This window comes from Sus scrofa, chromosome 4 (genome assembly GCF_054392235.1).
Source record: "Sus scrofa isolate SSC_HxYL_T2T_F1_AM1 chromosome 4, Sscrofa_HxYL_maternal_Yorkshire_Landrace_v2.0, whole genome shotgun sequence".
NCBI lineage: Eukaryota > Metazoa > Chordata > Mammalia > Artiodactyla > Suidae > Sus > Sus scrofa.
This window is the reverse complement of record NC_139386.1, coordinates 132,251,826-132,264,480: the sequence shown is the minus strand read 5'-3', so window position 1 is coordinate 132,264,480 and position 12,655 is coordinate 132,251,826. Positions and strand designations below refer to the sequence as shown.

The 12,655-nt window shown below is 50.6% G+C and overlaps 1 protein-coding gene across 7 annotated transcripts in view; it reads right to left on the bottom strand.

The window, feature by feature from the left end:
• Positions 1–12,655, bottom strand: part of LOC146404275 (uncharacterized) — a 47,677-nt gene that overhangs the window by 8,910 nt on the left and 26,112 nt on the right. For 6 of the 7 annotated variants that reach the window (XR_014844877.1, XM_085024152.1, XM_085024154.1 and 3 more), the window contains exon 2: positions 299–393. Coding sequence is in view for 5 of the 7 variants with exons in the window: in XM_085024152.1 (XP_084880278.1) it covers positions 299–393 (95 nt within the window). In the remaining 2 variants the exon portion in view is untranslated. Of the gene's footprint in view, positions 1–298; positions 394–1,106; positions 1,592–12,655 lie in introns of all 7 variants that reach the window. The other variant, XR_014844879.1, reaches the window with a different exon arrangement.

The following is a 12,655-nucleotide window of genomic DNA, read 5'->3' as shown; positions in this document are numbered from 1 at the left end:
CCCACAACCTCATGGTTTCCAGTTGGATTCGTTTCTGCTGCGCCACGACGGGAACTCTCTCTCTTTTTAGTAGATCTGTGCCTAAGGAAAAGTTTTTACAGTCTAAGCCTCAGTCTCCTCATCTGTGGAATGAATGCGGGTAACAGTATTAGCTCCTCCCAACTGCTCTGTTGCAGCCCTGCCGTCTCAGCACTTAAACCACACCGAACTAGGAAGAATGAACAAGTAACTTAAAGGGCTGTTTGGAGAGGGGCGATGTGGTGTCACGGAAAAGCCACAGGACATGGAAGCAACTGACCTGCAGTGATGGCTTGATAAGTGTCATTGTGGTGACCCCGAACGGCATTTGCCAGAGTTCCCTTCGCTGCACAAAAGTGGCCAAGGGAGATCTTCCTGCGTGAGATTTGAAGGGAGGAGTGAAGAAATAGCCATTGTGCACCTCACACGTGCTAGGGCTAATCTCCTGACAGACCTCATTGGCTCCAAACAGGTGTCTTTCGTTGCTGCTCGGCCTCTCCCACGCATCCAGTGTGAGAGCCCTGCAGCTGCCCACCCACCGCCCGAGCCCATTCCAAACATTCTAGCTAAAATCGCTTGCATTCTTAGCTGACAGCTAAATAAACGAACCCCATTCCTGTCGGTTGACCTCCCTCCCATCCCAGGTAAAATACCAGCAGTTTCTCAGGGGCTTTGAGAGACGGGGCTCACACCAAGGATGGGAGCAGGGCTGGGAGGCACCAGACCAGGCTGGGAGGGGAGGTGTGTTTGCGGTGGGGAGGGGTGTTCCCCTCCAAACCACACCGGAACTGGTGGGTTTTATACTCCATGTGGATTCGCAAGCAAGGTGACTATTTATGAGAGACAATAAATGCTTCCCAGAAGGCCCCACTGTTTAAATTCTTTTCCAGTTTAGGGACTTGTGGGAATGGGGAGCAATTCGGACAAGGAAGCCTCTCCCCACTTCCTGCCCTTCTACCCTCTGCTCCATCTGCGCCCTCCTCCCCCTTCTTCCCACCCCTCCCCCTTTCATCCTGCCGTGTTCTCCATCTATCTTGCCAAAACAAAACAAAACAAAACAAAAAAATGAACAAAGGAGTATGAGCTACCCTAGGACAGCCTGACACAGAAAAGATGTCTTTTCAAAATCTCAGAATGTCAGGATGAACTCATTAAGGAAGAAGAGAATGATGGGCCGCGTCAGCTGTTCCACGGTCAGTCTCTGCGGAAAAAACGCTGAACACTTGACTCATCCACGGATGATTTGGGACAGTGAACCAGAGGAGGAAGAAGAGAGAAAGAAGAAAGGAATAAACAAGTGGTTTCTTTTCGTCCGTAGGTTTCTGATTCAGGTGCCAAAGCTCATGAATCTTGGGATGGAGTCAGCTGCAGTCGCGGGTGAGGCTCTGAATGAAGAGAAAAAGCAGACTTGGCCTCATCACATTCCTGCTCTAATGGATGCTGAGAAGTGGACGCTGCACAGCCTCCCCCGAGTTTCCTGGTACTGCCGCTATCATTGCAAAATCCTGGCTTCTTCAAAGGATCATCTCTTGCCGCTGCCAGAGAAAGCGAATCCAAGGTCACTTACTTCCACCTAAAGAGAATAGTTTGTCAGCTGCCAAAATTCATTTTTCTAATGTGCTCTTACCCAATGCCTTGAGCCTGGCGAGCTGGGCGGAGTCCAGCCCGGCTAATTCCATCTTCCCAACCAGATTCCCCTGAGGAGTTTGAAATGGACACGATCGGATCCTTCCCCTCCTCCGCGCACCTCTTTATCAATCAAACTAATGCTTTTTCATTTCCAAAGCATGATGGGAATATGGGCCGGAACGTCTAAAACAGGATTCTTCTGAAGACTTGCGTGAGGAGAGCTTCCCTTGTATGAATTCGGTCAAGTTCTTGGGAATCAAGTCTGGCTTAATTTATGCAACAGTCATTGAAGTCCATGCCGGGGGCTGCTCTCAACATGGCAGGTGCCACAGGGCACAGGAAGGGGTTTCTCCCCTCAGGAAGGAAATGTCAGAATAGGTATTTGAGATGAGGTTGGAGTGAGAGACAAGAATCAAACCATTTAAACATGCTCTGGAGTTTGGATAGTATCATAGGGACAGTTGGTGGAGCGATGTGATCAGATGTGGGGGTTTAATGAGATCTCACCGTGATCAGATGTGGGGTTTAATAAGATCCCACCGTGAGGGAGAGGAGCTATTACACAGGACGCCTGTGGGCCAGGGTCCTCGTCTCTCTTTTCCACTGGAATTGAAGTCTTTGGGGATCAACACAACAGGAGCCATAGTCTCCTCTCTCCGGCCTTCAGATAGCATTGAACCTGGGTTAGCTCAAAGGATCAAGGAAGCTAAGCCATGGTTTGGCCGCGTGGGCCGTCAGCATCGACTCTTCCGTGACAAATGTTGCTTCTCTCTTTCTCTCCATGTCTGGCTCCACTTCCCAGGCTGCCTGTGGCCCTGGGGACACCAGACAAAAGAAGGTAAGGGCAGAAGCATCAGCGCCTCGGCGCTGTTCCAAGAGCTGGCCTTGCTCTGCTGAAGCAGGTTCAGGGACAAAGTCAAGGAGAAGAAGCCCCTAACCGTCTGTGCGGGTGGTGGAACGTGACGTTCTTGGAAGACCCCTACCATCGAAAAGAATCATTTAAACCTCTGTTGATTGCCCACCCTGTGAACAGTGATAAATCTAAATGAGAAAGTCATAGAATTGGGGGCCATTAAAGGGGGCATTAGTCGTGGACTCCAACCTCTCACCCACTGTAGAGCCTTCGGCAGCAGCCCCGAGGGGGCGTCCTGCAGGGTTCCACATCCCTCCTCTGTCAGATGGGGGCCCGAGGCGTGGCAATGTCCCTCCTCATTGTTCTTCTGGCCGGGGAGGGTCATTGATGGGGGTACCTACGGCCCGGAGTCACGGTCTGAAGGGCCAAAGGGCAGGTGAGAAAGTCACACTGTGAAGAGGGGCCGTGGTCACAATCTGAAAACACCAAATAAAACTGCTCACAGGAGCAAGAGGAAGAAGGACGCAGAGCCACACAGGAGATACGCGGGATGCGATGGAGGTGGGAGAAAGAGGAGGTGGGCTGGGGTGAGCTGGTCCGGAGAAATTCCCACGTGTGTTTGGGGCAGTTCTCATGATGGAATTTTCCCTTTGTTTTTTTTTTTTAGAGCCACACCCTCGGCATATGGAGGTTCCCAGGCTAGGGATCAAATCAGAGCTGCAGCTACTGGCTGAGGCCACAGCCACAGCAATGCCAGATCCAAACTCTGCCTGCGATCTACACCACAGCTCGTGGCAACACCGGATCACCAACCCCCTGAGGGAAGCCAGGGCTCGAACCCACATCCTCATGGATACAGTCAGGCTCGTTTCTGCTGCGCCACACAACAGGAACTCCCTCTCATGATGGAATGCTCAATACGATGCTCACACAAATATTTGTGATTGTGTCAAGTACTTTCAGAAGGACTGGCAGGACATCTGCGTCCTACTTCTGCTAATGGTCACTGCCTCACTCGGAAGCCCATTTCGTCAGTGGGAAGGGCTACTCATCAGAACAGTCTCTGTATCCGCTGCCTTCTGGCCATAGGTCTGTTCTTGCAGGACCCGCGGAGCGCACCTAGTCCGTTTCTTCATGATAGTCCTTCACATAACAGCAGCCCCCGCGGCCCCTTCCAACTTCCTGCCCCAGATTCTTTCAGCTGTTCTAGGAGGACACCATTCCAGAAAGTGCCAAACTGCCAAGTTGAAGGAACTTCGGAAACTCCGATCCGGCTCTCCTCCTTGACCCAGGAAGAAGGCGAGGCTCAGAGAAGTGAAATGCAGCTGGTGGGGAGTGGGTTTTTCCCAGTATCATCCGGACGTGGTAGAACTTGACCCCAGATCTCCCAAGTCCACGTTCAGTGCTTTCCCCATATTTTTGACATCCCATTTGCCTTCCTCTAACCTCGTTCCAGCTTCTTAGATGTCCTCTTCAAATGTAGTGCCTGAAGCTGAACGCCACCTGCAGATGTGGTCCAGCAGCCAAGAGAATAAGGAATTGTGCGGCTCTTTATTCTAAATTCTGCCCCTCCGTTAATGCTGCTAGGATGACATTAGAGTTCTTTGGCAGGTACTGATGATTCATCTTGAGCACATGGTTCATTAAAACCATTTGAATTTTCTTTTGAACTTGAAATGTGTCAAACCAGGTATTTTCTACCTTGTACTAGAATGGTTCTTTTTAAATTTAATCGAGGACTAGGATTTTATATTGAACCGTCCACAAGATCTTTGGGTTCGTTTGGGTGTACCCTTCTACTCGGTTGAGATATTTTTGCGTGTTAATTCTCCTCTCGGGCATGTACCTAACCACTCGTGTGTAACAAGATATAAACTCAGTCACATACTGTGGCAAAGACAATTCTCACCGAATGTGCCACATACTCCCTTGCTTTTCCCAGCCTCTCGTGTAATTGTTCCTAAGTCAACAGACTGTGAATGAAGCTGGTGTCACTTAAGAGCCAGTCATTTAAGGGCCAGTATGATTTGCTTTATTCTTTCATTCCCCTGATGCAGAGACCTTGCCAGCCACACGTTCCAGATGACATGACTGCAGGGGGAATTTACATGAATTCTGCCGAGGTCTCTATATCCAGCTACAGATTCAGTTTATCACCTAAAGACACTATAAAAGACAGAATTAAATGCCATTTTCAAATCCACACACCCTGAGTCCCAAGGACGACAGGAGTCCACTGCAGGTTGTTCAGCATGGGTGTGACAGAATCAGATTTGAACTTTAGCGGTGCATCTGATGGCGAGGGAACTGGAGGGAACTAAGACTGGAAGCAGGAAAACAGCTTTGAGGTCAGCTCGTTGTGGGCATCTAGAAAGGGTGTTATGATTTTAGGAGTCGCTACCAGCTGACTAAAAGCAAAGTTCTATCATAATCACTTCACTGCCCCCTTTTGCCCCTGCTGCTAGACCAGTGTATCAAGGAAACGCCCATGCCCAGAGCCCTGAGCCTGGCTCTAGGTCCATCCATGTTGCTGCAAATGGCATTATTTCATGCTTTTTGATGGCTGTCTAATAGTCCTTTGCTTATGTGTCCACATTTTCTTCATCCATTCTTCTGTGGATGGACATTTAGGTGGCTTCCCTGTCTTGGCCACGAAGCCTGCTCCTGCCCACTCCCCTTCATCTGCCCGCTGGCCACTCGTACCTCTTTTGGTTTCCTTGGCTTGAAGAATCTCTCCGACGCTGACCTTTTGTACAAGATCCTTCTTCTCTTTCAAATGCTTTCCTATCCTGCGACCTTTTCCAGGCTAAACCCTCAAACCTTAAATCTCAGTTTTTTTCAGGAAGGCCTCCCCTGATCCCCTAAACCAAGTTAGATCCCCTTTCAGCACGTTTGATTCCTCGAAATCTCTTCACACAAAAGCACATTCTCTCTTTTCGAGGCCAACAATTCCTTGAGGGCAAAACTCACGCCTGTGGTGCTTCTCCCTGAGAACTTGGAACACGGTGAAGCAGGAGTTCAAACAACGTTCGCTGAATAGGATTCTCGCATCATTTGTTCTGAAAATGTGTTAGAACTAAGTGGGAAGCCAGGTGGATGGCAGATTCTAGACTCTCCCCTTTTCGTCTTCAGCCACTCTCCAGGTTCTGGATGTTCCCTCTCTCCTGTGGGGTTCCTCAGAGATGACCCACAGTGATTCTTTTTGTTGTAGGGGGTCGTCATTGCTTTGGGACCCCGATCTACAAACTGCAGGCCAGCCCAAAGCTGCCTGTTTCTAGAAATAAAGTCTCATTAGAACACAGCCCCACCGCTTCATTTCCAAATTATCAGTGGCTGTTTTCACACTACAGAAGCAGGTAATTGCAACCAAGGCCGCACAGCCCACAAAGCCTAAAACATCACCTTTACGGAAGAGAACATTGCCAACCCCTAGTTTAGGGCAGATTTTTGAACCCACTTAAGACGGCGCTATGATTTCTCTCCGTCAACTCATCTATATTTGGATACGTCTCCTCTTCACCCATCTTCGTCGCGCCTGTCTAATTGGAAATGTGTTCTTTCTATTAAAGCGCCAAATAGACGGCTGCCTACCGTCACCTGCTGACGTGTGTCTCCTGCCACGTGTCTCCTTCACATTTGCTGGGTTTTAGACCAAACATCATTCATTTAAACAAAAATTAATTTCTTGGGATAGAACACGATGGAAGGGAACATGAGAAAAAGAATGTGTATATACGTGTGACGGGGTCACTTTGCTGTACGGCAGAAATTGGCGCAACATTGTAAATCCACTACACTTTAACATAAATAAATAACAAAAATTCATGTTCTTCTCATTCTTTCAGTTACCCAGTTCACATGCTCTTTTCTTTCCCAGTTTTATGGAGATGTAAACTGACACGTAACATTGCCTAAGTTCACGGCGCACAACGTCACAAGTAGATCCACGTCTACGCAGTGAAATGATGACGAGAAGTTTAGTTACCCTCTGTCACCGCCTCCTCATCTGTCCTTGGGCTACACCTCGGTCACAACGTCTGCGTGACCACCCTTAGATTTCTGGAAGAGGCCTTTCACTCTCCGCTTCCTTCTGCGGGTTCCACGTGTTCTTCATTCTGGGCTCCGCGGCCCATGACCCTTTAAGAAAAGAATTCACCAAAGAGCTCTCTTGGCCGACACAGTCACGCCTTGGCCCAGGATCTCCTCCACTTAGCAGAATTCTCCCTTTGAAAGTTGCTTGTCGCTCAGGCTTGGATGTCTTGGGTGTACCTGGGAGTTCTCCTCTATCTTTGTCAGAAATTTTCGCATGTTATTTTAAGCGTTTCAAGAGCATGCCAGAAGGAGCCAAGCTCTGCTTCCTGAGCCCTTCTGGACTCAGATGAGTCCCTCTGCACGCCTCCTGTTCCCCAACCAGTTCCCATTTGGTCAGTTTGACCGGCTGAATTATTTCCCCACCAAAAAAGATGGGTTGAAGCCCTAACCCCTAGTCCCCCTAGAATGTCATCTTTTTTCAGAAGTAAGGTCTTTACAAAGGTAATCAAGCTAAGATGCGGGGAATAATGGATTATACCCATTTATCACCAATGAAGAGGAGACATTCAGACCCAGAGACCCCCACTGGGGAAGAGGAAAGCAGAGCTGGGGTGAAGCATCCCAAGCCCAGTGACTCCGAAGATGGGGGGCAGAGCTCCAGGATGGAGCTCAGAGGCAGGCACGGGGTCTTCTCCAGCCCTCAGGAGGACCCAAGCTGGTCCATGCCTTGATCTTGGACTTGGAGCCGCCGGAACAGTAGACAACAAATTTCTATCGCGTTAAGTCCCCAGTTTGTGGGACCCTGTGACAGCAGCCTAGCCAATGAATACAGTCAGAATGGGTCCAAAGATGTGAGGGTTTGCAGCCAGTGCCCATGTGACTGCACCTCATTTCCCCAGTTGTGCTGACTCTGGCTCCTCCCGTCGGAGCCCACAGTCAGCCAGGGAAGACCCCTGGGCTTGAGACCTAACCTCTAGCCACATCCATCTCAGTGACTCCAAGGTGGAGCCTCGGACCTGACCGTCATGAAGCCTCTGAGGGGTGAGAAGCCTAACTCCCCGTGTCCTTTAGTCACTTTCCTGGGCTTTGCACAACACCTGAGAGCTGCTAACCTCAGACAGGATCCGGTGGCCCCAGGGACGCCTATGCTGCCTGGTGTCCCCAGGCGCCTTCCCTAAACAGATGGGGTGGGGTGGGGGCTGTGATGCCCTTGCCCCCTTGCCAGTCCTTCTCCTGAGAAGACCCTGACCCTGGATCCCAGTCCGGTGGCTCTGAGGACAGATCCCCCAAATGACTCCCCAAATTATCATCCTAGGTTCATAAGTGGGGGAACCGAGGTGCATAAAGGTCACAAACAATGTCCAGGATCACAAAGCCAAGTGGTGCCCCCGGGACTTGAACTCAGGCAGTCTGCTTCCAGGGGCTACACTTTACTCCCACGAAGAAACCATTTGCTCACGATGCCAGGTAGCTCTGAAAGAGGGCCCATCATCCCTCTGCCCACCTGCCTCCATCAGAGGGCCCCCAGCAAGCCCCTTCTCCAGAGAAGTCCTGGAGTGCCCTGCAGCCGAGGCAAACTCAGGGAGGGAGTGTTGGGGGGCAGGGGTCAAGGGGTCAGGGGTTCCCGGCCCTGATCCCATTCTACTAGGAGAGCCTTTCTCAGAAGAGAGGAAAGGGCAACAGGTTATTGTTGCTTCTTTAAGGACATATCCCTGTGTACAATGCCAAGAGGTGGGAGCAACCTCAACATCCACTGACGGGGGAGTAGATAGAGAAGATGTGGTATACACACACACAGTGGAATATTACTCAGCCATAAAAAAGAATGAAATAATGCCATTCACGGCAACACGGATGGACCTAGAAATTATTATACTAAGTCAGTCAGACAGAGAAAGAAAAATACCCTATGATATCACTTACACATGGAATCTAATAAAAATGATACAAAAGAACTTATTTAAAAAATAGAAACAAATTCACAGATTTCAAAACCACTCTTATGGTTACCATAGGTGACACAACGGCGGGGTGGTGGTGGGGGGGGAGAAGAATGGGGAGCGTGGGAATAACACACACACACACACACACACACACACACACACACACGACTGTGTACAACGACAATTAACAAGACCCCGCCGTAGAGCGCGGGGCCCTCTGCTCAGCAGCTTGTCATAACCTACGTGGGGAAAAAAGAATGGAGAGATTTATGTGCATGGCTGATGCTCGTTGCTGTACACCAGAAACGACTACCACGCTCTGAGTCAACTATACTCCAATAAAATCCAATTTTTATTTTATTTATCTATTTTTTTTTTGTCTTTTCACCTTTTCTAGGGCCACTCCCGCATGTGGAGGTTCCCAGGATAGGGGTCTAATGGGAAGTGTAGCCGCCAGCCTACACCACAGCCACAGCAACTCGGGATCTGAGCCAGGTCTGCAACCTACACCACAGCTCACGGCAACGCCGGATCCTTAACCCACTGAGCAAAGCCAGGGATCGAACCCGCCACCTCATGGTTCCTAGTCGGATTCGTTAACCACTGCACCATGACGGGAACTCTGATAAAATCCAATTGTTAAAGATGAAAAATTAAAAGGTAAACATATCCCTGTCCAGCAAAGCTGCCCGAGATGCGCCTTAGGGGAAAGTCTGGGTGACTGGGCTCCAACAGACCGGCAGCCCGCCTGTCGCTCCCTCGGGCTGACCGCCCATCCTCACCTGCCCCCTCATCTCCCCGGCTTCTCTGCTTGACTCAGTCACCCTCACAAGCCACAGTTTTTGGGACTTTATCAGGCAGCCTTTATAAGCTGGCATAGCTCAGGGCTTAGGGACAGGACACCTTGGCACAGCCCCACGGCCCTTCCCCCACCTCTAATCTTTCAAGATGGTCCTGATAGGCCACCTGCAAGGAAATTAATTCCTGGCTGGGATTAAAGAACAGAACGCATCTAGACATCTAGATGTGACACTGACAACAGAAAGGTTTGACTTTCAGCATGAGACGGGCAGGAAAGACTCCTCTCCATTTCTGGGCATTTGAACTTGCTGGTGATGGAAGTCTTGCCCAGCTCTGGACAAACTCACCCTTGAACTGCCAGGTTATGCCTTCGGATTTAAGGGATGGTTCATCAGCACAACACGGCAGCTAATATGGACAAGGGATGATGAAAAGGAAAGGCAGGCATCTCCTCCCAAAGGGAAAGAAGAGATAGGCATCTGAGAAGCACAGCCTGGCACTGATTGGAAGTAAATTACCAGCTGACTGGACGGCTGTAAATACAGGGAAGGAAGCCTCAACAGACAGCTGGATTTTCTAAGGAAGAAGGAAATTAGAGTGGGCACAGCCGGGGCTTGGCTCCGAGGGATGGGGCCCCCACCCCGCCCCCAGAGGCTGCAGGACCGCAGGAGCAGGATGGGCGTTATCAAAGGTGCTCTGTGGACGGAGCCTACTTGCCGGGGTAGCACCCCAGCTCCCACCCTCCGAGCCCCGCCTCCCTAGTGAGTCTGAAGGGGTTAAACGGCCAAACCCATAGCTGGCAGCTGCTAAAAGGGTGCTTGTTATTGCAACACAGGAAGCATCGGGGATTTCAGTTCAGAGGGAAAACCTGCTTTTGTTTATCCTCAATCTGTAAGCTTCTGGCTCCCTACCAAAAAGCCAAGGACTTAAAAACCACTCTCATCCCCACCGCCTACGGGGCAGAGTCCAGGCAGACCTCAGCGGGCCATGCCACCCCTCAAACAGCAGCTGGGCTGGCATCTGCAGAGAGAACTGAAAGCAGCAGCCTTGGTGAACTGAGAACTTGCTGCAATTCGCAGAAGGAGCTTGGAGTATGGAAGGACAGAGCGGTGTCACCAGAGAGCTCACGGCTCCTCTGCAGCGACCAGCAGAGACCCCTCTTCCTCCGGCAAGGAAGGAGAGAGGGTGTGGGCGCACAGGGGGAGGTGGCTGATTAGGGCAGACATGGTGTGGGGGCAGGGCGACCGTGGTGGCTGCTTTGGTGATGGAAGTCACTTTAGCGAAGAACAGGAGCGAGGATGCTCTAGTTTCCACGGCCCTGAGCCCCGGCCCAGAAGCTTCTGTAATCCAAGCAAGGCAGCGGCGGGCCCTCGTAGCCCAAGAAGGACACTAGAGGACCCGTCGCTACGTGGTCAGCTCGGCAGCACTCACCCTTGTCTCCTTTGGGCTCCAGCCCTCAGCCCTTGGACATGCCTGTCACCCTGAGCGGGTTCTTGGGGGACAGTGGACCCCAAGACCACATCAGCTACAGACTGCATGCGGAAGGAACCCTCCCGGTGCGACGTGGCAGAGGACAAATGAGGGGATGGCCAAACATCCTCGAATACAGATAATGCAGGAAGGAGTTGGGAAAGAAGGCTTCTTTGAGCTCGGGTCAAGTCACTTCTTTAGCCAGATCTGACCAAGGCCATCGTCCATTCCCTAATGGCTGAAGTCACAAGGTCCCTGATGAGCTTGAAGCTTATTGTGTTGGGGCCACACTTAAATGTTAACCATTATTGTTAACTGCTTAGTTCACTGGATACAATCTGCAGCCCATACACGGGGTTAGTCATTCTCCACCAACCTTTGGCTGCCGCCATAAAATTCAGAGTCGAAGCTCCCCTGGAAGCATCAGGAGCGGACAAAAGCAGTCAAAATCCCCACGTTCTGGGGCAAAAGCTTTGGATAAGCAGGCCTTCTTATCCAATGCTTCTCTAGCAACGTTTGCAGCGGCCTGAGGTGCTGGCCATCGCAGAGCCCGCGTAACTCATTTCACGAAAGGCACACACGTACCTGAGCCTGGCCAAGGAAGAGAGAGGTCAGAGATTTCTTGAACTCATCTGGAGCCAATTACGGATAAGGACGGAGAGGAAAACGGGCTCCCTGCATCTGGTGTTAAGGTGAAATGAAGGTTGACGTGTCAACTGGCTCGGTCACTGGCTGGACATAGGACAACGGCTCGGAGAACTAGAGTCGGGACTTGGGGGTGGGTGACACCGAAGGAAAGGGTGTAAGGACAGGAGGGTGCCAGGCTGAGATAGGAAGAGAACTGGAGCCGAGATGAGAGCAGGGAGGGCACGTTTGAAGGCTTTCATCAAAACATCCCTCTACTGCACCACCCCTGCATCTCCTGCCCCCCCGAACAGCTCCTGGTGGTGCTGGGGAGAGACGTATTTACAATCACCCCTCCATACTCAGTCCTCCTTCTGTGGCTAAGCGGAGGGGTGAGCCTCACTTTTGCTGAGGGAGACTCTCGGTTCTCACAGACCCAAGAGGTACAACCTGTTTCTCTGAAGACCCTCTATTGTGTTTTTCTAAGACAACGTACGAGTGAAGATGCTACCAGGGGCTCTAAAGAGGCCAATGTAAAGCCCTGAGTCTGCTGAGAAGGAAGAAATCTTTCCTTTATGCTTCTAGGTTCTTCTGGCTGGTCTAAGACCAGTTGACATGAGACGAAAACAAGGGAAAAATCAAACTTCGCTTCATATGTAGAGGAACCCCACAGTCTTTAAGAGGTTCAAAGACAAAGATAAAATGAGGTATGTATGTCATCCTGAGCCAAGGAAGGGGACGGCGACCAAGGTCGGGAGGGCTCTGCACAGGACAGTAAGAAGAGCAGGTCTTTGGCAATTAGATCTTTGCTCAGCCACGGAGATAAAACTTATCTCTGGTAATGACTCTTTTCTGGGGAAAGCCTCCGAGTTAAATTCTTCTAGGGAGCTAAGGGGAGGGCAATGACTTCTCTTGAACCAGCAGGGTCTCAATTGCCTGTAGCTCAAAATAATCTTCACTTGAAAGTGACACATTTGGAGGAGACGCATTCTGAACCCCCACAAGTCTGACTAAATTCCAGGGTTCTGGGGTAGAACAAAATTTATGAGGCTCTTATACCAACTATAGCCCCCAACTTTTCCACATAGATACTCTTCTCTGTAAAACAGAAAAGAGATTGTATTGGCTGGAAGTCAAAATAAACCCTAGGTAGCAGTTCCTGTTGTGGCTCAGTGGATCCATGAGGACGCAGGTTCGATCCCTGGCTGGCTCAGTGGGTGAAGGATCCGGCATTGCCATGAGCTGTGGTGTAGGTCACAGATGTGGCTCAGATCCTGAGTTGCTG